At 32.4% G+C, this 26415-nt stretch overlaps 1 protein-coding gene across 4 annotated transcripts; it reads right to left on the bottom strand.

Annotated features, from left to right (window-relative positions):
• Positions 1-350: 350 nt before the first annotated feature.
• Positions 351-25080, bottom strand: LOC18605420 (glycine--tRNA ligase, chloroplastic/mitochondrial 2-like). 4 transcript variants are annotated; one of them, XR_016025359.1, is made up of 18 exons: positions 24781-25068; positions 23849-23899; positions 23663-23724; positions 22839-22913; positions 22690-22767; positions 21765-21991; positions 20866-21051; positions 20301-20430; positions 20011-20148; positions 19648-19746; positions 19034-19150; positions 9804-9885; positions 9597-9682; positions 6175-6257; positions 6038-6086; positions 4761-4842; positions 2543-2686; positions 351-2086 (listed from the first exon to the last, which is right to left on the bottom strand). XR_016025359.1 is itself a non-coding variant. In XM_088804724.1 (18 exons), exons 13-17 carry the CDS (start codon positions 9600-9602, stop codon positions 2600-2602), a joined length of 315 nt encoding a protein of 104 aa, XP_088660850.1. In that variant the 5' UTR covers positions 9603-9682; positions 9804-9885; positions 19034-19150; positions 19648-19746; positions 20011-20148; positions 20301-20430; positions 20866-21051; positions 21765-21991; positions 22690-22767; positions 22839-22913; positions 23663-23724; positions 23849-23899; positions 24781-25065; the 3' UTR covers positions 351-2086; positions 2543-2599. The 4 variants fall into 4 exon arrangements, 2 of the variants coding, with proteins under 2 accessions (XP_088660850.1, XP_088660851.1); XM_088804724.1 differs by having other exon boundaries at positions 4761-4850; positions 24781-25065; XR_016025358.1 differs by having other exon boundaries at positions 2543-4842; positions 24781-25080.
• Positions 25081-26415: the final 1335 nt, after the last annotated feature.

Genomic DNA, 26415 nt, shown 5'->3' with positions numbered 1-26415 from the left:
GGGAGTTGTTGGATTATTATTGGCCTTTAACGTAAAAATGATGTGTTACCTTTTGAAGTTCAATTCTGTGGATTTGGTAGGCTGTCCATTTATTTATTACCTTCTGTTATGAAATGGGTTTTGGGTAGGAATACTCAATATTGTCTATTGACACTGGGTGAATCAAGAGCCTTCCCTATGATGTCAAAGAAAAATAACCCATGGGTTGGACCGGCAGTTCGCATGTAAATCACAGATAGCTGAAGGCACTGTAACATTTTCTGCATCATGACGTTCTAGCAAATATGATTTGCTCGGTGAGAAAGAGGGGGGAAAAGGAACACCTAGTTAAGCTACAAACGATACAAATCTCCCCACCACCAAAAAGAAGAGGAAATCTCATTATGTCAGCCAAGTTAATACTATTTGTTCAAGTAGGGATGGCCCATTAATTACATCGGAACACAAAATACACCCTGTTTTCTCTGCTGCAGCTGTAGCCTGCACCAAACGTGATTCCGTCAATTACTTGGTCAAATTGTTGGACCCAAGAAGCAAATACTGCAACATTTTAACACTGCACGATTCACCTGGAATATAAAAAAAAATTACACCTGCTGACGGTGAATCAGTTACAACTGCAACTGCAGCTTACAGCCGGAGCCGCTTCTAGCAAAAGACTCCAGGCTGCCAGCCACCAAAGTGCAAGTGAATGAATAAAATAGTAGTACAGAATTGGAGACTCTACTTAACTCTTCACAATGTCAGTCATCAATCCTGTGTTACATTAGAGTGAACTCTAGCTCTAAGATACAAGATTCTACTCCATCAAATTTGATGGCTACAGTGACTAAACAACATTTTTTCTCTTTCTCGGGATCAGACACTTCATGTTTCATAAAATAAAACTATCAACCCTGATCTACAGAAGCTTTTGAATGGTGTCATTCTGCAACGGGTATAGCCCATCATGATTTGGGCTCAGTCGATGTTGTTTTAATATTTGCCTTGGTATCTGCTGCATTCACAAGGAACTTGTACCCAAAGTAAGATCATTTAAATTAGAGAGAATTTGGGAACGGGTCGTTCCAATCTGGTGAGCAATATAAAGCTGTTCCTCCCATGGAAACATTTTCTAACTACAAAACAGTGTAAGACAGCAGCTCGCAGCAAGGCTAGACACTTTACTCTCATAGCAAGGCTCAGATCAGAGATGTGGGGAATGAGGTACTTTATACATGTTGAAATTAAGTAATCAAAATGAACTATTGATGTAAAGAATTTAAGCAAATTGTATTAATGACGAATTCTCATGCTAAAGATATAGGTTAAGTATCTAACAAATGCAACTGAGACTCTTCCAAAGAACATCTCAAGAATTTTGAATGGAAGATTAATTTAAAGAAACAAAGTTAATAATATCTGTTACCAGTTTTCATGAGGAAAATTTTGTCTTGAATTTTAGTGGAGTAATGCATTCTGATAACATAGTCAGGCAAACCAACCAAAAACTTGAAAATAAATGCAAATGTTAATGCTTGGGAATGAAGAAAAGTCATAATCCTATTATTCTTCGGTAGCCAGAGGCAGAAAGCAGCGCAAAGGGCAGGGAAAAGAAACGAAAATGCAACAAACTTTTCTCAAACTGGAGCTCAAGTTAATAATTATCAGAAAATGGTACTTTCTGTAGTATTTTTCAGAAACAAAAAGATGTTACTTACTGGCAAAGCAGCTCACAGTCAACTATGCTGTCAGGACCAGGCCTATAAGCCTTTCGACTTGAACGGAACTGGTGAAAAGACCTTGGGTTTAAGCCAGCGAAATGTGGAACTGCATCAACAAGCTTTTTCTGTAGTGATTGCAATCTACGAAATGTGAGTTCATCCAGAGGAGCTATGCTGCCAATGCTGCCATCCAGAGTACCAAATAACAAAGAAAATCGATTGGTTTTATCAGAGCCTGCAGTGGCACTGGTTCAATCAGATGAAGTAGAAAGCATCTGGAGCCGCAAGAACTTAGTCACACGAGCACCAACATGGAATTCAGCCCTTGAAAGAAGCTTCTGTCCCTTCCAACTTTCAGACATATTCGGTGCACAATGAAATATCTGTGTGGCATACAGTAAAATCAAAGTTTTCAACAATGATAATCAAGTAGAAAAATAAAAAAGGAATGAACATATTAATGGTTCAATAAATAGCTCAAACACTGTGCAGCCTAATGACAAATTATAAGTAAACCTCAGCTAGATGAAGTTAAGACCTTTCAACTAAAGAAATGGAGTCAACAAGCAGTGTCTAGAAGATGCCTGAAATTTTAACAGTAAAGTAATTGAATAACCACATATTCTCATGTTGTATCATCCATGATCTCTTTGTAATTATTGTACCAGATCACTAGCTACAACTAAGCCAAATAGCATTAGATAAAGGGGAAGGGAGGGGGTGTTTGAACAAGGTAAAAAGCTCATTATATCAAATATGATTTATCACCGAAAAATAATTACTACAATATACACATAAATTTTCATCAATAAAATTGCAGAAAAGACGGTCGTACTAACCTGAATATTCTTTTGTTCATGTGAAACCATGAGACAATTGCATCCCCATAATAACAATTACCTCATAATTCCAACAAACATAAATGGAACTATTGCATCCCCATGGAGGGTTATAATCCAACGAATAGGTCTGCTGAACATGACCTGCGTTAATAAAACAAGGAGGAAAGAATATATTTTTCTAAATAAGAAAATATAGAAAACATTACCTATTCTTTTACATATGGTTCAAATTCACAATAAAAAGCAAGAGGAATACACCATATACTAAGATTTCAAATTTACATATTAGCACCACTATACCTTAATGTATAATAGGAATGCCATATGCCCATACCATTATAAGGACCATTATAAGTATTTTTATTTCTATAAGGACCATTAGGTCATTATTACACAATAGGAATACCATGTTAAGTACTTTAAAAATTTAATTTAAATCATTATACCTTCGATCAAATAATAAGAATGCACCATATCCTAAGATTTCAAATTCACATATTAGCACCATTATACTATAATGTATAGTAGGAATGCCACATATCCACACCTTCAAGATTTTTTTATTTCTATAAGCATCATTGTGCCATTATTACATAATAGGAATGCCATGTCAAGTACCTTCGATATCTAATTTACATTATTATACCTTCGATCACATAATAGGAAGGCAACATATACTACAATTTTAAATTCACATATTGGCACCATTATAGCGTAATGTATAATAGGAATCCCACATGTTCACACCTTACAGTTTTTTTATTTCTATAAGCACCATTGTATCATTATTACACATTAGGAATACCATGTCAAGTACTTTAAATATCCAATTTACACCATTAAAATTTCAATCAAATAATTGGAACGCACCATATAATAAGATTTCAAATTCAAATATAGGCACCATTATATCTTATTATATAATAGAAATGCCACATGTCCATACCTTAAAGTTTTATTATTTCTATACGTACCATTGTGCCATTATTACACAATAAGAATGCCATGTCAAGTACTTTAAATAAGAATTCACCATATACTAAGATTTCAAATTCACATATAAACACCATTATACCTTAATGTATAATAAGAATGCCACATCCACACAGATTAAAGTGTTTTATTTTTATAAGCACCATTGTGCCATTATTAGACAGTAGATATGTCATGTCAAGTACTTTAAATATCTAATTTATACCATTATATCTTCGATTGTTAGGCCAAAGTGATGGGCTTTGTATGCTCAGCCTTCCTCTGTGTGTACTCTCCCTTTAGCTTTGATTATTCTCTTTTTTATTTTAATTGTATATTTTGGAGACAAGGGAGATGCATACTTTTATATCTTTGTTTTTAAATGGAAGTAAAAAAAAAAAAATCATTATACCTTCAATCAAATAATAGAAATACACCATATTCTAAGATTTCAAATTCACATATTGACAACATTATACCTTAATGTATAATAAAAATGTCACATGCCCACACCTTAAAGTTTTATTATTTCTGTAAGAACCATTGTGCCATTATTATACAATAGAAATGCCATGTCAAGTACTATGAATATTTAATTTGCACCATTATACCTTAATGTATAATAAAAATGTCACATGCCCACACCTTAAAGTTTTATTATTTCTGTAAGAACCATTGTGCCATTATTATACAATAGAAATGCCATGTCAAGTACTATGAATATTTAATTTGCACCATTATACTTTTGATCAAATAATGAAAATGCATCTTATACAAAGATTTCATATACACATATAGGCACCATTATACCTTAATGTATAATAAGAATGTCACATACTCACATCTTAAAGTTTTGTTGTTTCTATAAGAACCATTGTGCCAATATTACATAATAGAAATGCCATGTCAAGAACTTCAAATAGGAATGTAACATATAGGCAAATTTCAAATTTTTATATTGACCTTATTATACCTTAATGTACAATAGGAATGCAACATACAAACACTTTGAAGTTTTTTTATTTCTATAAGCACCATTTTACTATTATTATCTTATTATCTAATAGGAATTTCATGTCAAGTACTATAAATATCTAATTTGCACCATTATACTCTGAATCAAATCATCAACTTCAATACTTGCATAATCAGAAAAGTTAGATTTAAGAGTTATTCTGGAAAATTGTTAATCAAACAAATTCTATCAGAGTCCTATTTTTCTCAACAGAAATTAAGAATGTACCAGGGTGAATATTGTTTTTAACAAACTAGGGAGTGTTCCATAAAGCTCTCTCTTCATTTGTTTCAAATGCAGCATAATCCACCTAATAATCTTATCAAAACACCATGAGAAGAGATTCCAGAATTTGCAACTGATGTAACTCTATAATCAATCAAAGAATTTGAAGAAAATGACATTCTAAACCAGCTAGAAATCTTACCAAGAATGAAAGCACAACATTTTCAGTTTTCCATAAGCACTTAAAAAGAAATCATTGCTTAGTTATGGCAAATTAATGGCATTTGTAAACCACAATAAAAAAAATTAGTTAGATCAAATAATCATAAGGGAAGGAGACTAACTAAGTTCATAATTTTGTCATAATACTTAAAAGATACCAAAATGATTCAATTAATCTTCCAATACTTCATATAAAACGAGAAGAAGCTGGAGGAAACAATAAACAAGCTCCCACACATACCATAACAGTATGATAACACAATATTATTAACACAATAAGTTGGCTTATCATAAAAAAGAAGTCCTTTCGTCATGCAGTCCCTTTAAACAAGCTTATAAATAAGTTCGTGGAACTATGTTAAACAGGCTGATTAATAAATTTATTAATCATACTTCCAAACCATAAATTATTAACAATATGAATAAGATGTGAAGACAACATACCATCATCACAAATATTTCATTAAAAAAAATCCTCAAGAAATTGTACTAGCTTTAACGATATTTTAATGAAATCATCAACTTCAATACTTGCATAATCAAAAAAGTTAGATTTAAGAGTTATTTCGGAAAAGTGTTAATCAAACAAATTCTATCAGAGTCCCATTTTTTTCAACAGAAATTGAGAATATACCAGGGTGAATATTGTTTTTAACAAACTAGAGATGTTCCATAAAGCTCTCTCTTCATTTGTTTCAAATGCAGCATAATCCATCTAATAATCTTATCAAAACACCATGAGAAGAGATTCCAGAATTTGAAGAAAATGACATTCTAAACCAACCAGAAATCTTACCAAGAACGAAAGCATAGCATTTTCAATTTTCCATAAGCACTTCAAAAGAAATCATTGCTTAGTTATGGCAAATTAATGGCATTTGTAAACCACAATAAAACAAAATCAGTTAGATCAAATAATCATAGGGGAAGGAGACTAACTGAGTTCATAATTTTGTCATAATACTTAAAAGATACCAAAATGACTAAATTAATCTGCCAATACTTCATATAAAACAAGAAGAAGCTAGAGGAAATAATAAACAAGCTTCCACACATACCATAATAGTAGCTACCGAAGTATTATGAAGAACGTAAGATAAGTTTCCACTACATATAAAAAATGAAAATGGTGAGTAGATAGTAACAATTGGTTGTGAGTAAAAAGTATATGGTGGTAATACATAATAACAATTACCTCATAATCCTAGTAGACATAAATGGAACTACTGCATCACCATTGAGGGACATAATCCAACTAATAGGTCTACTGAACATAACCTACATTAACAAAGCAAGAGGAAAAAAATATCTTAATGTATTAAGATTTCAAATTCTCGTATTGGTACCATTATATCTTAATGTATAATAGGAATGCACATATCTACACCTTAAAATTTTTTAATTTCTATAAACATAATTGTGCCATTATTATACAATATGAATGTCATGTCAAGTACTTTAAAAATCTGATTTACACCATTATACCTTCGATCAAATAATAGGGATGCACCATATACAAAGATTTCAAATTCACACGTTGACACCTTTATACCGTAATGTATAATAGAAATGTCACATGCCCACACCTTAAATTTTTCATTTTGTTTCTATAAGCACCATTGTGCCATTATTACACAATAGCAATGCCTTGTTAAGTACTTTAAATATCTAATTTACATCATTGTACCTTCGATCAAATAACAGGAACGCACCATATAGTAAGATTTAAAATTCACATATTGGCATCACTATACCGTAATGTATAATAGGAATGCTACACATAAGCACCATTGTGTCATTATTACACGATAGGAATGCCTTGTCAAGTACTTTAAATATCTAATTAACAACATTATACCTTAGATCAAATAATAGGAATGCGTCATATAGTAAGATTTAAAATTCACATATTGACATCATTATACCGTAATGTATAATAGGAATGCCACATGCCCGCATTTTAAAGTTTTCTTATTTCTATAGTGACCACAACTCAAATTCACATATCGGCACCATTATACCTTAATGTATAATAGGAACGCCATTTCCCACTCCTTGAAGTTCTTTTATTTCTATAAGCACCAATGTGCCATTATTACACAATAAGAATGTCGTGTCAAGTATTTTAGATAACTAATTCGCACCATTGTACATTCGATCAAATAAAAGGAATGCACGATAGACTCGGATTTCAAATTCACATATTGACACTATTATATCTAAATGTATAGAAATGCCACATAACCAGACTTTGAAGTTTGTTTATTTCTATAAGCACCATTGTGCTATTATTACACAATAGAAATGCCATGTGAAGTACTTTAAATATCGAATTTGCACCATTGCACCTTCGACTAAATCAAAAGAATGCGCCATATACTAAGATTTTAAATTCACATATCGTGATCATTATACCTTAATGTATAATAGGAATGCCACATGCCCATGCCTATAAGCACCATTGTCATTATTACACAATAGGAATGCCATGTCAAGTACTTTAAATAAGAATGCACCATACACTAAGATTTCAAATTCACATATCGGCACCATTTTACGTTAATGTATAATAAGGATGCCACAATTCACACAACTTAAAGTGTTTTACTTCTATAAGAACCATTGTGCCATTTTCAGACAATAGCATTGTTAAGAACTTTAAATATCTAATTTGCGTCATTATCCCTTCAATCAAATAATAGAAACGCACCATATACTATGATTTCAAGTTTGCAGTTTTGGGTTTAGTTGAAGATGATGTGTGTGACGTTGGACTTATATTTTGCCTGGTTGTGTTAGCTTATCCATTTTCTGTAGATGAAAATGATGTTTTTTGTGTTTTGGACAGTTGTAGTATGCGCTATAGATGTCAAGGTACTTGTGGGTTGAATTAAAAACTTGTCAGTTAAAATCCTACTACGCAAGTATACGTATCGAATAGATAGTATATTAGTAAGCAGAGTATCGATCTCACAGGGAATTGATCTAAAACTTTACTAAGTACTAAAATTAGAACAATTTAATTTTATCCAAATAATCAAAATTAAATAATTAATTAAAACTAAAATTAAAACCAACAAGAAAAATCAAAATAATAACTTGAGAAAATATCCAATCAATAAACCTAGGATTACAATATCCCTCACGCTTCATCTAAATCTTACCTCTCTTTCTTAACTTATTTCAATGGGTTGAGTTGCTAACCTAGAGTCCTAAATTATTTATAAGAGTCTCCCAACTCATCTTATAAAAAATATATTTTAACAAAAACACTATATTCCTATGTGAATTGAAATTAAAACAGACTCATTAAGTTCAGGCTCTAATCTGGCTACATATGACCTATAGGTATATCCCTATCCTATACGCAAATCAATTAATTTGATCATGTGCTATCCTAATTTTAGTCTACTCTAAACTCCCTTTCCCAAGTTTGTTTAGGTTCCTAAATCAATTTAATTGGTGACCAAGCAATTAAAAACATTAAGAACAAATTGAAATAAACAATTCAAATCCCACTAAAAATAAGTAAGAAAGAGATTAAAAAGTTAAACTACATGTGAGTTCAATTGCAATCCTAGAAAAAGAAAATTAGCTACTCATAATTGCAAAATAAAATAACATTGTATAAAATTCAACCATTGAAAGTATCAAGAACGATAAAAGCTAAGGAATACAACAAAACAATATTTGCCATCTTGATCTCCAAGTTCAGTCTTAACTTCTAGTTTCTTGAATCTCCCAAAGGTTTTTTCTCTAATGTTATTAAACATATCCTATTATACTAATAAACTTAACCTAAAGTTCCTTAAGCTGACCTAGGGTTTAATTGAGCTTAAAAGTATAATAAGAGGCTCAAAAATCAATTATCAGTCTTTACAAATTTTCATTCCCGGCACAGTACGTCCAGCCATTTTCCGACGTAATTTTCTCTATTTTCGAGGTAGAACTAGGCAAAGTGATCCAAGAATCGTATCATTTGGAGTTCTGTAGCTCGAGATATAGCCAAAATACTGAAGCATATGCAAGCAGATTTTAGGTCTGTCTACACCTTACTTTTCAAAATTAAGCCCAATCACTTTTAATCTTACAAAAAATATAAAAACTAATTAATAATAAACAAATTAAAAAAATAACATAAAATTAAAATAACTAACTTAAGAGTAACCTAATTATAAAAACAACTAAAATAAGTAAATTATAATTGAAAATTGAGGACTTAGCTAATATTTAATAATCAAATTAGAGTAAAATAATTTTATAAAATAGAATTATCAATGGAACAGTGTGAGAAACGTTTGTTCTTTCCATTTTGGTGTTGTATTGAATTTTTGTGAGTTTTGGCTTTTGGTATTGTACAGAGTGGTTTGATTTTCGATTGCTTCGATATGTTCTTCCCTATTGGTGGTTAGCGATGGTTTGATGACACAATATTATTAATAGCTTATCATAAAAAAAAAAAGCTTAGGGTTTAGGGTTTATGGAAGTGTCATTAAACAAGCTTATAAACAAACAAGTTCATGGAACTATGATAAACAAGCTGATTAATAAATTAATTAATCATACTTATGAAGCATAAATTATTAACGATACGAGTAAGATGCGAAGACAACATACCACCATCACAAATACTTCATTAAAAAAATCCTCAAGAGGTTGTACTAGCTCTGACAATATTTCAACGAAATCATCAACCTCAATACCTGCATAATCAAAAAAGTTAGATTTCAGAGTTATTTAGGAAAAGTGTTAATCAAACAAATTAAATCAGAGTCCCATTTTTCTCAACAGCACCAAGAGACTGATAATAAATTGAGAATATACCTGTGTGAATATTGTTTTTAACAGACTAGAAAGTGTTCCATGAAGCTCTCTCTGCATTTGTTTCAAATGCAGCACCGTCCACCTAATAAGATTAAATCAAAACACCATGAGAAGAGATTCCAGAATTTGCGAGTGATGTAACTCTATAATCAATCAAAGAATCTGAAGAAAATGGCATTCTAAACCAATCAGAAATCTTACCAAGAACGAAAGCATAGCATTTTCGGTTTTCCATAAGCACTTCAATCCAGAAAAGATAGCTTTACTAACCTGAGTATTCTTTTGTTCGTCTGAAACCATGAGACTTAATGTACTTCTGTCAATCAAAACATCTGTTGCGAAACAATCAAGGGAGCCAAAACCCTTGGCCAAAAAGCTAAGTTTGGTAACTGTAAAGGGAGTTCTTGTGATAGGTAGAGGAAGCGTTGCAAACAAGTAAAAAGATGTGTCAGATGTGGCAGAGAGGAAGATTGAAGCAGTTCTTGAAATACTAAGTGTTGTGGCAGATAAAAAACAATAATAAGAGACTTAAAGAGACTTAGAGAGTACAAGATAATAAGAGAGAGAATTTAGAAAGAGAAGCTCTCTCAAGTTGAGAATGTGTTAGCTTGGAAGGGAAAAGAAGAGTCATTCCAAATGAATTGTGAGGCTCTATATATAGTGCTAAAAGTGACGGTTACATAAGAATAGGCTTTAATGCGCCTAATGAATGACATTATTATGAAAAATATTAATGTAAGTAACCGTTACTCTAATTGCATGTAGTGAGATTTGTTCTCAAATAAAGGTAATAGAAAAGAGGTGTACAAGAATAGGTACAAGAGAAGAAGCTGTACGAGAATAGGTACAAGAGAATAAGCTGTACATGAATAAGTATACGAGAATAAGGTAAGAGGGTGAAACACTTGTACTTCAGGAAAGGGTTAAAAGGAAGACCTCTTAACTACCTTCATATTTGAGCCACCAAGCCAAACTCTCTGGAACATCGCAAGATGAAAGTAACCCATGAACCCTGCCACTTATTCCGAGTTGCTTTCACTGTCATCCAAGTGAAGTGGTCATTCTATTCGAAGTAGTTGTTCTACTTCCATTAATTGTTCCATATAGAATAGTGTTTTATTTATTCTAGTTATTCTGCGTTAAGTAGCATTTCGCTTGTTCTAGTTGTTCTGCGTGAAGTAACGCTTCACTTGTTCTACTTATTCTACGTGAAGTAGCACTTCACTTGTTTTACTTATTCTGCGTGAAGTAGCACTTCACTTGTTCTGGTTGTTCTCTGTACAACATTATATTGTAATGTAATTCTTTAGAGTAACAGTATTAACCAAAATCTAGTATCTACATTTTGCTCTTTGCATAAGAATTTATTGTTAAAAATAATTCTTATGTATTAATTTAAAGTAAATTTTTTTTTGTACCATAACGTATTGTACTGTATCATTTTGAGTAGTAATGCTTTGGGCAGTATTGTTTTAGACAGTAACACCTTAGCCAGTAATACTTTAGGTAGTAACATGTTACTATCTTGTGTAAGGTGTAATACTAATTTTTTTTTTAATGTCAATATCTTTCGTAATATTTGATTGATTATGCAATAATATATAATATCTTTCGTAATATTGGATTGCATTTTTTTTAATTGTCAATATCTTTTGTAATATTTTATTGATTATGTAATAATATTTAATATCTTTTTTTATAAAAAATCTTGACTCTATTTGTAATATTTTATTGATTATGTAATAATATTTAATATCTTTTTCATAAAAACCTTGATTCTATGTCGCTTATAAATATCATGTTATTATGAACAATTTTCTTCATTCATATTCAAAGTAAAGAAAAACAAATTTCAGAGCAAAGTCGATACTTTTACGAATTTTTTTTTAAGTAATTTTTTTTTTATTTTTTTAATTTTCTTTTTGTTTTCAATTAGTTGTATTTTTCTTACTTGTTGCCCCTGCATAAATTTTTTTTTTAATTAAAATATGAGGAAAGAGAAAAAAGAAAAACACAAAGCAAGAATATTTATGTTACCTTGGCTTTGTTTCAATCTTTTATTACTCTGACTCGTTGCAAGGTAGCTGTGGTTTCTATTTGTTTTTGGATCTTACAAATTGGAATAATAGGATTATTGATTTATTTATTTTTTAGCATAATTTATTGTTTTCATTTTGACATATAATGTTTAATAGAAAAGAGAAATATTAGAATAAAGAAAGCAAGAAAAGGAATAAGGTGAACGGCATGTCAGCTAGAGGGAGAAATACCAGAATAAAGAAACAAACTAGTAAATGCATAAGAAGTTGGCAAAAGCTGCATGTCTTCCTTTTTTTTTTTTAATGTAATTTGACTTTGACCCTTGTCTTTTGTTTTGCATAAAAGCTAGAATGGCATGTCTTTCTAATTTTTTATTTTTTATTTTTTTAATATAATTTGATTTTGACTTGTATTATGCTTTGGTGCTGCTTTTTAAATTTTTTTTTTTACTTGGGCTTATATTATGACTTTGACTTGTATTTTGCCTTTCTCTAACTTTTTAAAGTAAAAGCTTTTCAAGTGAAGCTCGCGGCATGTGCCGCGAGCATTTTTAAGTATTTGCCGCGAGCTCTTTTTAACAAAGCTCGCAGCAAGCGTCGCGAGTTCTTTAATTATTATATATATTTTTAAAATATTATATATATATATTAGTTTTATCTATTTGTTATTATTATTATTATTAATTTTTTTTAAGTTTTACTTATTTATTATATATATTTATTTATATTGCATATAAAAATAATAATATAAAAATCTATAATTTTGATAAGTTTTATTGTTTTACTTTGTGGTTGTGATTTTTTTTTTTTTGCATAATAAATAAGTAAAAATTATTATGTATGTATACTTATCTCTTTTTTCATGATCATGTTTGTAGGCTTCTTTTCCATCTTCCCTTATGCCTAGGACACGTCTCCCTCCGAAGATCCATTATGGTGAGCCTGGGAGAGCTGCAACAAGAAGAAAAACCACTGCACATAAAAAGAAGAATAATGATTCTAAATTAGTTGCTCCTACGAAAATTAAGGTAGGAAAGAGTGGTGAACTTCCTCCTGTTCCTGAAAACTGGGAAGATGAAATTATTAGAGAACGAGGAGAAGATCGTTTTTTGGAAGAAGTTCGTGCCAGACAGGTTGACAAACATCCCTCTGAGTCTGTTGGATATGATTGGAATTGTTTATGCTCAGGAGCACCTCCTCATAGAAGAAGTAGTATTCCAGGACCATCTATTCTGAAATTCAGGTTTGAACATGGTGAGTTTCCCCTTTCTGCTACTAAGTTAGGCTCCAATTCTTAATTTGTTCATGGTTGGGATGAATGGGTAACTAAGGTGTTGAAAAATTCTTCTTAGGTTAAACTTCTCTCTTCTGTTGGAATACTTGATGCTATACGTATCACTTCCAAGCTCAATATTTGTAAAGAAAAAATGATAGATGTGTGGCGTGCTATTCTTGCGAGGTGGAGCACGTTTTCGCATACTATGATTACTGCATGGGGAGAATTTACCTTCACTCTGGAAGATGTATGTGTTCTCTTAGAACTTCCTTGTATAGGAAAGGATGATTTTCACTCTATTAAGCTTTCTGAAGAAGACGTATGTACTCGAGACTTTTTCTTTGATCTACTTAAGAGTCTGAGTAAAACTTCGAAGGTTGCACTATTTTCCAATTGGATAGGAATTTTTTTATAAAAAGTTCAATGCTAAAGGAATCGAGATTGATTCTCCTGAGTACCCAGACCATAAGTATGAGCTAGTAGCTTTAATAATTTTTTTGGTTGGCACGACACGTACTCCCAAGGTGTCCAGATGATGGTATCTCTTCAACAGTTGTTCCTTTAGCAATAAAAATTGTTAAGGGAATACGTTTTCCTCTTGCTCCACTGTATTTAGGATCCTTATATAAGAGATTAGACTTGTACCAACTCAAAACTATTGAGTCAGCTGGGCGTTACAAGGTTTTGACTTATGTGGATGTTTCCTTCATTCAGATGTGCTTGTGGGAAAGGTTTGGTACTTGCACTCCCATGCCTAATGCATATCCTTTTGCATCTTTTTCTGTGAATAACCCTTTATCCAGAAACAACTATAGAGCTTGGGCATGGCATGATCGACAAAGGGGTAATGTTCTTGAAGTGATGGATGTTACAAAAGAATTCAATCCCAGACCTTATGTGCATCCTATAAATGGATTTGGTGATCCTGTAATTTATTATGACCTTCATCCTCTACAGTCTGAAAGAATGAGCTCACGAGGTATTAACTTTTGTATATGGGTTCATAGTTTCCATTTGCCTTCTATGATTGAGAGTTCTAGTTCTGGTGGAGATAGAAACTTTTGTTCTGTTGAAGTGTATTCTCTTTATAGAGTGGCACGTCAATTTGGATTTGACCAACTAGCTCCACCTGATTCCTCTTCGCCTATCAGCTTTTCTTCTTGCGTTTCTTCATTTCTCATGACAGAACTTTCACTCCATTCAGATAAACTTAAGAGTTGTACTGTCCCAGCTTTTGATAGAGTTGGTACTCACACTACTGGATGGTTTGCTTATTGAATGGAGTGTGTTGAAGAATGAAGATCTTTTATTATGCCTTTGACTAATCCCAGAGCTTGTCTTTACACTCCTCCTATAAGTAACTCCGATGTATCCTTACCTTTGATTTCTCTCAAAAAGAAAAGAAATGTAAATGAAGAAGATGATGATGCTCCTCGAGCTCTTACTCATCAAACAAAACATGTACATCGAAAAGTAAGTACATCCTTTACTTCTTCTACTTCTTTTTTTTTTGTTTTAAATTCATTTCCTCATCATACTTTTTTTTTTGTAGAGAGAAACAACTACGAAAGTAGAACCTAACTCGATTGAAGAGGAAGAGACTTTTGAAGCTAAGACTGAAGAAGAATCATGTGACTCTGAACGTAGTGATGAATCTGATGATGAATCTGTTGATGTTGATAAAGCTGAAGTTGAGGGTGAGCCAACCCCTTTTGATGATTTCATTGATTTGGATGTTTTATTTTCAAATCATGTTCAGAGCTCTACCATGAACCAGGTATAAACATATTACTATGTTACTCCGATTGATGTTCCATTCCCTTTTTTTTTTTAAATTAAGATTCTTCTTACTCTGCGGCTATTCGAGATGAGGTTGTTCCTTACACTGAGATTATTCCTGCTGTTGAAGTTGTTCCTGAAGCTACTCCAAATGTTGAGGTTATTCATGATGTTGGAGTTGATACTGACGATGTTAGAGCTATTCCAATGACTCCTCATGCTTCTTCCTCCCTAGTGCCAAAACACAGAGATGCAAGTAGTGCTTCTGACATTCAAGTAGCACATACTAAACAAAGTGGTAAAAAATTTGACTTCCATGGTTTTCAAGTTTCATTGGAGTATGTGGCATACTTGGAGCATGTTTTCAATATAGAGGGAGAGTTTTGAAGTACCTCCTTTGTAAAGAACGTAGACGTCATTTGCTTAATGATGGAAGTGTTGGGTAGAGCTTTAGCCATTTCCCATGCTCCACTAATAAGTACTTCACCAAAAGAATTGCAACAGATATTACAGGATTTCGATGATGCTTGTAACTTTGGATTCAAGCTTGAGTGCCTCAGTGATTGTAGATCTAAAGCCAAGATTTTTCTCAACAAGTCTTCTTTGAAGAATGAGTTAGAAGACATCGCAACGAAGATAGCTTTACTGAAAAAACGTGAAGCTGAAGTACAAGAACAATTAAATGTATTTGCCAATAATAATTCTTCTCTATGAAGTATGTAATTGACTAATCTTTTGCTTTTCTTTTACTCTTTTTGAAAGCTCATTTGAGCTAGTACTTCGCTATTGATATATCATATTTCTTTTCTTTTGCAATAATAATAATGTTATATGCTTGTTGCATATTTACTCACATTTCTTATATTGTATATGGCCAAAAGGGAACTCTCAACTTTACATCAAGGAGATTAATTCAACCCTTAATATAAGTAAGCGTAAGAGCTGCGACCAATTTGTGAGTAATAAGCTAAGGCCAAGAAATAAGCGATAAAGCTAACGGCCAATAGCATAACATCATTACAGCCAAATTATGAGCGATAAAGTTAGTGGCTGGAATGTGAATAATAAATTATGGTCAAAGAATAAGCGATAAAGCTTGCGACCAAAAGAAGAATATCATTACAGCCAAAATATGAGCGGTAAAGCTTGCAACTGAAGTAAGAATGATGAACTATGGTCAAAGAATAAACGATAAAGCTTGCAACCAATAGTATAATATAATTACAGCCAAAATATAAGCGATAAAGCTAGCGGCTGAATATGAATTTTTTTTTTAATGTCAAATTACAATTCATAAAGCGATGAAGAGTTAGAGTCATAGAAATATCATACATGAGCGGGAAGCGGGTTGTTCTGGACCCTGTTGTTCTCAATCAACAACTCTTCTGCTTGCATTTTCTTATGGAATATTCCCTTCTGAAAAGGATCTCTTCTTTCTCTACCTCTTCCTTGAATTGCATTCACTGTTGGAGTATTCTTTCTATCGAAGCAAGTAACTCCTTTTTGTTTGAGAACCGTATTATTGGTTCTTTGTGCCATCTCCATTAAGGTAGCAAAAGTTGGAAGAGGTAAATTCTACTAGTGTAGCCTACACTTGTCAAACATTTTTTTTTAATGTAAACCGTCACTAACTCTTTCTCATCATAAGACTCTTATATATCCAACACTCTTTCTCTAAAGTGTTAGATGTATTCCATGAGGTCTTCTCTGAACTTTTGATATTCTGTTCCCAAATCAAGGAGATTAACCTTCTCTTGAGTGGAGAAAAAGAACTCTTTCTTGAACATCCACATCAATTGTAGTTTCTCCATTTCCTTCATTCCCTTTATTGTTTGTAACTAGAGGAATGACTTCATCAGGTGCACTCTCATTAAAGTGTACAGATTGAGCTTGAAAAATGGTGGAAGTGAAGGATACAAGTTGAGATATAGTCTCCAACATTCGCCTATTGTTGTCTTCCAACATTTGCATTCTCTCTTAAGAAGCCTCAATCATTTTCATTAGCTCTTAGATGTAGGTGGAAATAGGTGCATCTTGATTACTAGAGAAACTGTCCATCTCTTCCAATAACATAAAGTTTTTCTAGTAAGCTTCTACTTAATGCAATCACTCCTCCCTAGTGGAGTCGTCAAAATGTAAAAAGGGTTCTTGTGATAGGGAGAGGAAACGTTGCAAACAAGTAAAAAGATGTGCCAGAGACGATGGAGAGGAAGATTGAAGCAGTTCTTGAAGTACTAAGTGCTATGACAGGTGGAAGATAATAATAAAAGACTTAAAGAGACTTAGAGAGTACAAGATAATTAGAAAGAGACTTTACAGAGAGAAACTCTCAAGTTGAGAATGTGTTAGCTTGGAAGGGAAGAGAAGAGTCCTTCCAAATGAATTGTGAGGCTTTATATATAGTGTTAAAAGTGACGGTTACATAAGAATAGACTTTAATGCGCCTAATAAATGACATTATTATGAAGAATATTAATGTAAGTAACTGTTACTGTAATTGGATGTAGTAAGACTTGTTCTCAAGTAAAGGTAATAGAAAAGAGGTGTACAAGAATAGGTACAAGAGAAGAAGCTGTACGAGAATAAGTACAAGAGAATAAGCTGTACATGAATAAATATATGAGAACAAAGTAAGAAGGTGATACACTTGTACTTCAGGAAAGGGTTAAGAGGAAGACCTCTTAACTACCTTCATATCTGAGCCACCAAGCCAAACTCTCTAGAACATCCCAAGATGAAAGTAACCTATGAACCCTGCCACTTATTCCGAGTTGCTTTCACTGCCATCCAAGTGAAGTGGTTATTCTATTCAAAATAGTTGTTCTACTTGCATTAATTGTTCCATATGGAGTAGTGTTCTATTTATTCTAGTTATTCTGCGTTAAGTAGCACTTCATTTGTTCTAGTTGTTCTGCGTGAAATAACGCTTCATTTGTTCTACTTATTCTACGTGAAGTAGTACTTCACTTGTTTTACTTATTCTGCGTGAAGGCATTTTCACTTGTTTTGGTTGTTCTCTGTACAACATTATATTGTAACGTAATTTTTTAGAATAACAGTATTAACTAAAATCTAGTATCTACAGTAACCTATTCCTTCCAACTAAAAAGTATATGCTCTTGTGAACATCACCAAGAAGGATAAAATTCTTGACCTGCAGTTAGATTTATACGTATTAATTAAAGAATGCAAACAGTTTAAAACTCCATCTATAAAAATTAAAACAATAAAAAAAAGATGGACACAAATAAAGTCAGATTGGTTTCCAAGCTTTTCACCTAGAGCATGTCATGAAGATACTGAAGTTAAGTAGCACTTACCATATTTAAGCTCACAACATATAATGGTGGAGCATCATAAAATGTAATGCCATTCAGCTCTACCAATCCAATTAGGCATAATTATAGGACCAAAAACTGTCAATAAATGACCTTGAAGGTAGGCTAAAGCAGATATAACACCTTTTAGTTCCTTTGAATAAACCTCTAACACTTATAGAAGATAAAATTCAATTTATAACTTCAATGAAGATGACAAACTTCACAAAGCAAAATATAGAATATTGACTAGATTTGGAATAAACAAGTTGAGGTATGAGATAATCCAAAGTTACTAAATTCTAAGGATTATTAGTGTTCCTTCCAACTTTAAGACATCTTAGGTGCAAAATAAAAAATCTATGTTGCACACAATAAAATCAAAGTTTTCAACAATGGTAATCATCTAGCAAAATAAAAAGGGAATGAACATATCAATGGTTCAATAAATAGCTCAAACAGTGCAGAACCTAATAAAAAATTATAAGTAAACCTCAGCTAGATGAAGTTAAGACGTTTCAACTAAGGAAATGGGAGTCAACAAGCACAGTGTCTAGAAGATGCCTAAAATTTTAACAGTAAAGTAATTGAATAACAACATATTCTTATGTTGTATCATCCATGATCTCTTTGTAATTCTTTGTACAAGATCGTTAGCTACACCTAAGCCAAATAGCATTAGATAAAGGGGAAGGGAGGCGGAGTTTGAAAAAGGTAAAAAGTCATTATATCAAATATAATTTATCACCAAAAAATAGTTACTACAATATACAAATAAATTTACATCAATAAAATTGCAAAAAAAATGGCTGTACTAACCTGAATATTCTTTTGTTCATCTGAAACCATGAGACTTAATGTACTTCCGTCAATCAAAACATTTGTTGTGAAACAATCAATCGAGCACCACGTTCAAAGACCTGGATAACTCAATGCCTAAAAGCGAACATAATAAGACAAGTACAAGTTAAAAGTAGTGTTTGAAGCATAACATCTAATACTTTACATGGCTAGATGGGAATGGAAAGGGGAAAGACTGGAATGTTCTAGCACAGAGTTCAAACCTATCAAGCAAGAAAACTCCCAAATTCTACTAATGAAAAGTAATATTCAGCAATTAGCCAAATTAGACAACAATGCCAATTCACTTGAAGTTACTAAAAACTCTCAAGACTATACATTTGAACATAAAATTAATTTAGACCATAAAATGTATAGTGGGCATGCAAAATTACTTAATGCGAGGGTGGTATGGAAAGGATTAAAGCAGACAGCATTTACTAGCACCCTTATAAATTATAAATCAAGTAAAAACACAATATCAACCAAAAGAATAAAGTAAATGTATGGCATCATTCATCTAGAAAATTTGACAAAAAACCAAGGCAAATACACTAATTTCTTGTAAATACAGACCATGTAACTGGTCCCACCTTCTAAACAAATTTCCTGGCCGTAGCAATTGTTCTTCCTTGAACATAATAGTCTACACTTTCAGTCACTTCTGTCAAAAGATCAGCTGTTTCAAGCACCTGTTCATCATAGGGAACTGGAAGTGGTTAATCCAGAAAGTCAAATATGTGTTGCCAATTACAAGTCAAGAAGTCAATTTTTTTTTTAATTTGTTAGCAAAATGACAAAGCATTACTTTGAAAACCAGAAAGTCGGATTTCATACTGATAAAGTCTCTTTAAGCTTTTTTAAAAATGTTAAGTGATCAAACAATGGAAAATTAAATTAACTTTGATAAAGAATTAAAGTGAAAAGTCACTTCAAAGGTTAGAAAATGGGACTACCATAGTGCGCGCCTCCAGAGTTATAATCAAATATGCATGATATTCATCATCATCAGTCACTTTAGACAAATCAGCATTGCGACTGCATGTGCTCTTGTGGTAGACAGTCCAAATTCCTCTACAACCAGTTAGTTCAACCTGCAGATGACAAAAGTGTCCATGTAATGATGCAAGCACAGAGTTGCAAAGATGAGGTTTTCCAACACTAAGATGTGATATGTGCACTACTGAAAATGAATAGTTAGATTAACAATGGCAACTAGAAAAATATTTACATAAATGATACCAACAATTAAAATCTTAATCAGGAAAAATTCAGTCAGAGCTGGAATATGGGTAGAAGTTGGTAATCATTTCTGAACGAATTGACTGTCGTAGAACACAGAGGGCACCATTCTTTCCATGGCCAGAACAGCACACCTGAAAGATTAGCCAAGACTTGACTTCAGGCACAATAAACCCAAAAATCATTTGGGGTAAAAAATTCCAACGAAGAAAAAGAAATAAATGCTATAATCATTTGGGGTAAAAAATGCACAATATACAAATACACAAAACTTGAAGGAAATGTCTAAGCCCAATAGGAGGCACACCTTCAAAAAAAAGGTCCCATGTTCAAATCACCCCCCACCTCCCCTCCCCTCATTCAAACTCCCCTCCCTTCCCCTTACCCTTTACCCTAATCACTAGCTATACGTAAGCTGACTAGCATTAGATAAAGGGGAAGGGAGGCGAAGTTTGAACAAGGTAAAAAAGCTCATTATATCAAAAATAGTTTATCATCAAAAAATAATTACTACAATACATATATAAATTTACAACAATAAATTTGCCAAAAAGATGGCTGTACTAAACCTGAATATTCTTTTGTTTATCTGAAACCATGAGACTTAATGTATTTCTGTCAATCAAAAATTCTGTTGCAAGACAATCAAAGAAGCCTAAATCCTTGGCCAATAAGCTAAGTTGAGCACCCTGTTCCTTCCAACTAAGAAAGCATCTGCTCTTGTGATCATCAGCAAGAAGGATAAAATTCTTGACCTGCAGTTAGATTTATACGTATTAACTAAAGAATGCATTAAAATGAAGCAAAAAAAAGCTAACAGCCGCCAGGAACCATTTTCAATGTGCAAAACAGTTTAAAACTGCATCTATAAGAATTAAAATAAAATAAATAAGATGGACACAAATAAAGTCAGATTGGTATCCAGGCTTTTCACCTAGAGCATGTCATAAAGATACTGAAGTTAAGTAGCACTTGCTATCGTTAAGCTCACAACATATAATGGTGGAGCATCATAAAATGCAATGCCATTAAGCTCACTACCAGTCCAATTATGTAGAATAATTTTACGACCAGAAGCTATCAATAGATGACCTTGAAGGGAGGCTAAAGCAGATATAGCATCTTTTAAACTGCAAAAGGGAAATGAGATATCCCCAGAAAAGACTTGCTAATCACAATTAGGAAGGATCCATTCCAGATTCGTCCAATTTCTTATATTGCCTTTTTAAGCCAATACCTATAAATTTGTCCCGTCTTTTTTAGAATGAAGAATAAATTAAGCTATGAAGTGGTGATGCATTCATTATGGTCTCTTTTAAATGCTAACTTTGATAGAAAAGATGCTTGCTATAAGACTAACATAATATTATGCACTTCATCATTCATCCAAACTCTCCCTCCTTTAGCAGCATGAAGCACATAAAGCCAGGATTGAAACAACCAGAACAATGGAAAGAACCAAACTTACAAACAGAGTGACCACTCTCACAGTTAGAGCATTTTTCAGAACTCTGCATTAGTATAGTTGCCTGTTTCCCAAGGACCACCAGGTTCCAAAATCCGAACCTCGAACTCATCCACTGTATAAGTTTGGTGGAACTCATCAGAACTCAAATTATGATTGTCCATCTGATGGCCGGCTTCTTGATCAACCAATGACGATAGCACTTGATTAACTGGCTAATGAACCTGCAGCTATCAGTGATTGGCATGATACTTCAGGAAACAATGCCTCTCTTCCCCATTTTTTTTTTTTTTTTAAAAAAAGAGGATTAAAGATGAAGAGCTCTCAAAAACCCAAAAAGTAAATAAATAGAGGCACTAGATCTGTCTTTCTTTTATCACTTATGCAAAAGAAGCAACCTGGCATTGAAAGGCATCATAGTTTGATAAAAGAATATAGAGACGACTTCATAATTAAAAATTCATTGAAGTACAGTGCACAAGCTTAGGCAAATTTTTCTCCCTAACTAAAATGCAATTGAAATACATGTATAGCTTCTGATAAAATGCCCAATCACTGACAGCTATAAGTTTAAGAAGAAAATGAGAAACCATGACCTATTCATTCTTTAGTCATGATACCTGCTAAAAAGTTTAATAAATCTGACCAATTCTGAGTATCAATTATGAAATCAACAGCCTGGTGCTAATAGCATGCATGTATGTTTGCAGATTTCCAAAAGCACAGAGTTTGATAGAATGAATAGTTGTCAACAATGGAAGTTCATTTTCAAATCATTGGAGGCCACAAAAGACACAGTCAGCATGCCACTTCTATACATATGTAGGCTATATTAGCTTGTAAAGGTTTAAATAACAAGCACTGTAGATATTAGATATTAGTATCATATCAAAAAGAAATAAAGAAGAGGAAGAGTATATAAGCTTACAGGAACCAAAAGTATAATTGGGATAATATTCCTCTCAGCAAAATAAGTCACTTGATGTGGAGTGCCCCTCAGTGGAATCTAACCAAGAGATAAAGTTTCTAGTAAGTATAATGACAAAAATTATTTATGAGAAAAAGTGAATTTCTTACTCTTGTAAGGTGAGTTAGCGATCACTCTTTGCACTAGCCAATAGTTGTCATAGTTTGATGCAGATTTTGGCAAATCTTTAGAATACCCCAGAAAAATAAAAAATGCAAAAAAGAGTTAGTGCTTTTAGCCAGTATGCAAAAGCCTATTGCTTCAAAATATGAATGTACCTAACCTGCGATGTAACATATATGAACCCATGATTACAGTTGACATTATGAACAACAGTGAAAGCAATGAAAGTCGTACAGCCAGTAAATTAACAACTTGTAATATGTATGCCTATAAGAATCAAGACTAAGCTAGCCACCAGCATGATACATTTAATTTCTGTTCTTATTAAAATTCCCAAAGTTCCATAACTCCAAATTAGGAACTATCAACAATTTTCAAAATGCTCTCTCACACCATGAATGAATTTAACAAAATTCTAATGCAGTATGATAGCATATTAAATAATCTAATCAGAGAAGCTTCTGCGAACTTTGCATTTTCCATCACTAGTAAGCATGAAAAACTCTCATGCCTGATGGTGCAAAAGAAAAAAAAAAAGGCACAACAACACAAAAATAAATAACTGAAAGGAAACATAATTGAAAATGGATGAAAGTCTATGCAACACAAGCCAAACAACCAGAAAATGTAAAATCCAATGATGCATTGAACCTCCCCCATTATATTTAAGCTCATACATAATAAATACAAAGAAAAGTGTTCTCAACAAATAATGATCAAAGACAGACTTAGAAACAAAAAGAATTACTAAAATGTATAAGAAATTATTTTAACTTATAGAAACTTGCTTCAATAAGTATAGTTACGCAACATTCCATGGTTCTGGACCAAGAACTTTTAAGTATGTCAATGGATCCATAGTCCCGTTCTAGCCTGTCATTACAAACAAAACCTTAATGAAACAAACTGGAAATTGAAAGAGAATCTAAAAAGCAGCAGCGAAAAAAATTTTTGCCAGAAAGAAAAGCAGAAGAATCCAAATCGTAAAAACAATTACATCCGTGCGGCTGCATTGCATCACTGCACATCCAACCCACGCCCAATATTCCTACAAATTTAGCAACAATTACATTGATTTTCATCACCAAAAAATAATTTAAAACAATAAGGTGTAACAGTTGGATGAATGCTTACAAAAGCTGAACAAGTATTGTGAAACTATAGGTTCAAAGAAGTAGCAACTTAATGAGATGTTAACAAATGACAGATCAGGATCAAATAAATTTTCATAGCTGTTGTTGTAGAGAAAATACTGTTAAATTCACTTATTTTCTTTTGCCTTTCTTTCTTTTTTCTGGAAAAAATTGGATTTCACTTAGACAAAAGAGATTGTATAATCAACCAAAAATACAATAAAAGGAGAACAAGACGACCAAAGATTATTGAGCCAAACTGAGCAAAAATTAATAAATAAATAAAGGATTTCATTTAATTCCTCGTCGTTGGCGTTTGTCGAGGAATTTTGTTGAACTGAAGAACTGAAGAATGCAAAGGCGGTTGTTCGACTGAAGCTGCGGCGGCGGCTCAACGGCGGTGGGATAGCGTTCCGCTTGGCGACGCGCAAGAGAGAGATTGGAAGCGTGGGGCTTGAGAAATGAGATGACTAAGGGGAAGGCCCTGCCTCTGGCTGAAGGAAAATTACATGTGGGGGATGGGTTTTGAAGCTAACGGTCAATTAAAGGTAACGCTAAATATGAGCTGATTTTGAAAATTAAATTTTGAAAAAAAAAAAGGGGGACGCCAAAAAATTAAATTTTGAAAAAAAGAAAAATAAGGGGACGCCGGAAATCAGAGTACCGCAAAGCCGGAAACCAGTGTACGCGCGGAAACCAGAGCACCACAGTTTATTTTATTTTGTAAAAAATTAGTCAAAAAGAAATGTAGGTTTTCTTTTTAAAAAAAAATGTAAGTAGTAGTAGTTCATGGAACCTGGAGCCTTTGAATAGCATGTTGAAATGTTAGAACAGAAACTTTCTGCGGCTCGTCGCTGGCGATTGTCGAGGAATTTTGTTGAACTAAAGAAGTGTTCACCGCAGAGGCGGTTGTTCGACTGAACCTGCGGCGGCGGCTCAACGGCGGTGGAGCGTTGAGAAGGATAGCGTTCGGCTTGGCGACGCGCAAGAGAGAGAGATGGGAAGCGTGGGGCTTGAGAAATGTGATGACTAATATAGGCACGGCTCTGACTGAAGCAAAACTATGTGGGGGATGGGTTTTGAAGCTAACGGTCAATTAAAGGTAACGTTTTGAAAAAGAAAAATATGGGGACGCCAGAAGCCAGAGTACCACAGTTTATTTTATTTATTTTCTGTAACATAAATTGAGAGTGATAAATTTTTCATTAGATTTTTCAACTCAGTTATAATTTGTTTGGCCTTTTATTTATTTCCCGTAAAATAAATTGAGAGTGATAAATTTTTCTTTGAATTTTTCAACTCAAAATTGATTATAACTTGTTCTTTTAAATTTTCTTACAAAAAATTTAATAATATATTTATTAAATAATAACTTGTTTCACTTTTAATTTTCTTTGAATTTTTATGAATCTTCCTTTTAGATTTTTTTGCAAAAGATTTAGTAGTATATTATTAAATAATAAAAATTGTTAAACAAGGTTCAAATGAAGAGTTACGACCTAAACTTAAAGTTCAATCTCGTACGATCTTAATTTTAAACTCTAAAAATAAAATTTAAATAAATCGATAAATCATAAACTCATATTTTCAATTTAAAATACATATTTGATAAGTGATAAAAAAATTCATATTTATATAGTCAAAACCTATTTCATCTCGTACTTATATGATTAGTAGCATGTGAAATTATAATTCTTTTCAATTAACTCATTTTAAATACATGTCAAAAATAACAACTATTGTTATACCTTTTAGGTGTTAGTGGGCATTCCTACTTACATGTAAAATAACAAAAACATTTAAAAAATGTATCAAAGTCATTAATATTATATTTAGAAATTACTGTTTTTATCTAAATATTTGTTTCTTTTTTATTTTCGTGAAAATTAAAATAATTAATCTTAATATATATTATATAAAATTTAAAATTTTTAATATAAATATTTAATGTTTTTTATATGAAAAGGTAAAAAAATCATAAAAATAATTTCATAATACAGAAAAATGAAAAAAGTATTAAATATCTAAAAAAAATTTCCTATTTGTACATTTCAAAACAAGAAAGATGCATAAAGAAAAAAATAATTTATAGCGTAACATATGAGATCAATTTAAATTGTAATTTTTTTTAATTTTATAAATTGTAATTTATTAAACGATGCTTCTTCAAACATATAGGTGCATAAAAATCTATATTAAATTGTGTACTCCATTTTCATTATTTACATAACTATTTTATTTATAGCAATTGGTTAAATGATAATTAATACAAAAGATTGTCCAAGACAATAGAGTTTTACTCTTCATGATTTCAAGTGTAATGGCGTTGTTAGATACTTCTCCATGACCTTCTATCAACGTGGTGAGAAATAATAAAGACCATGTATCATCAATACAAATTAAACCAACAGATCGAGCTTGCCAGTTGAAG

This window comes from Theobroma cacao, chromosome 3 (genome assembly GCF_053813885.1).
Source record: "Theobroma cacao isolate CCN51 chromosome 3, ASM5381388v1, whole genome shotgun sequence".
NCBI lineage: Eukaryota > Viridiplantae > Streptophyta > Magnoliopsida > Malvales > Malvaceae > Theobroma > Theobroma cacao.
The sequence above is the reverse complement of the archived record's forward strand: the minus strand, read 5'-3'. Positions and strand labels throughout refer to the sequence as shown.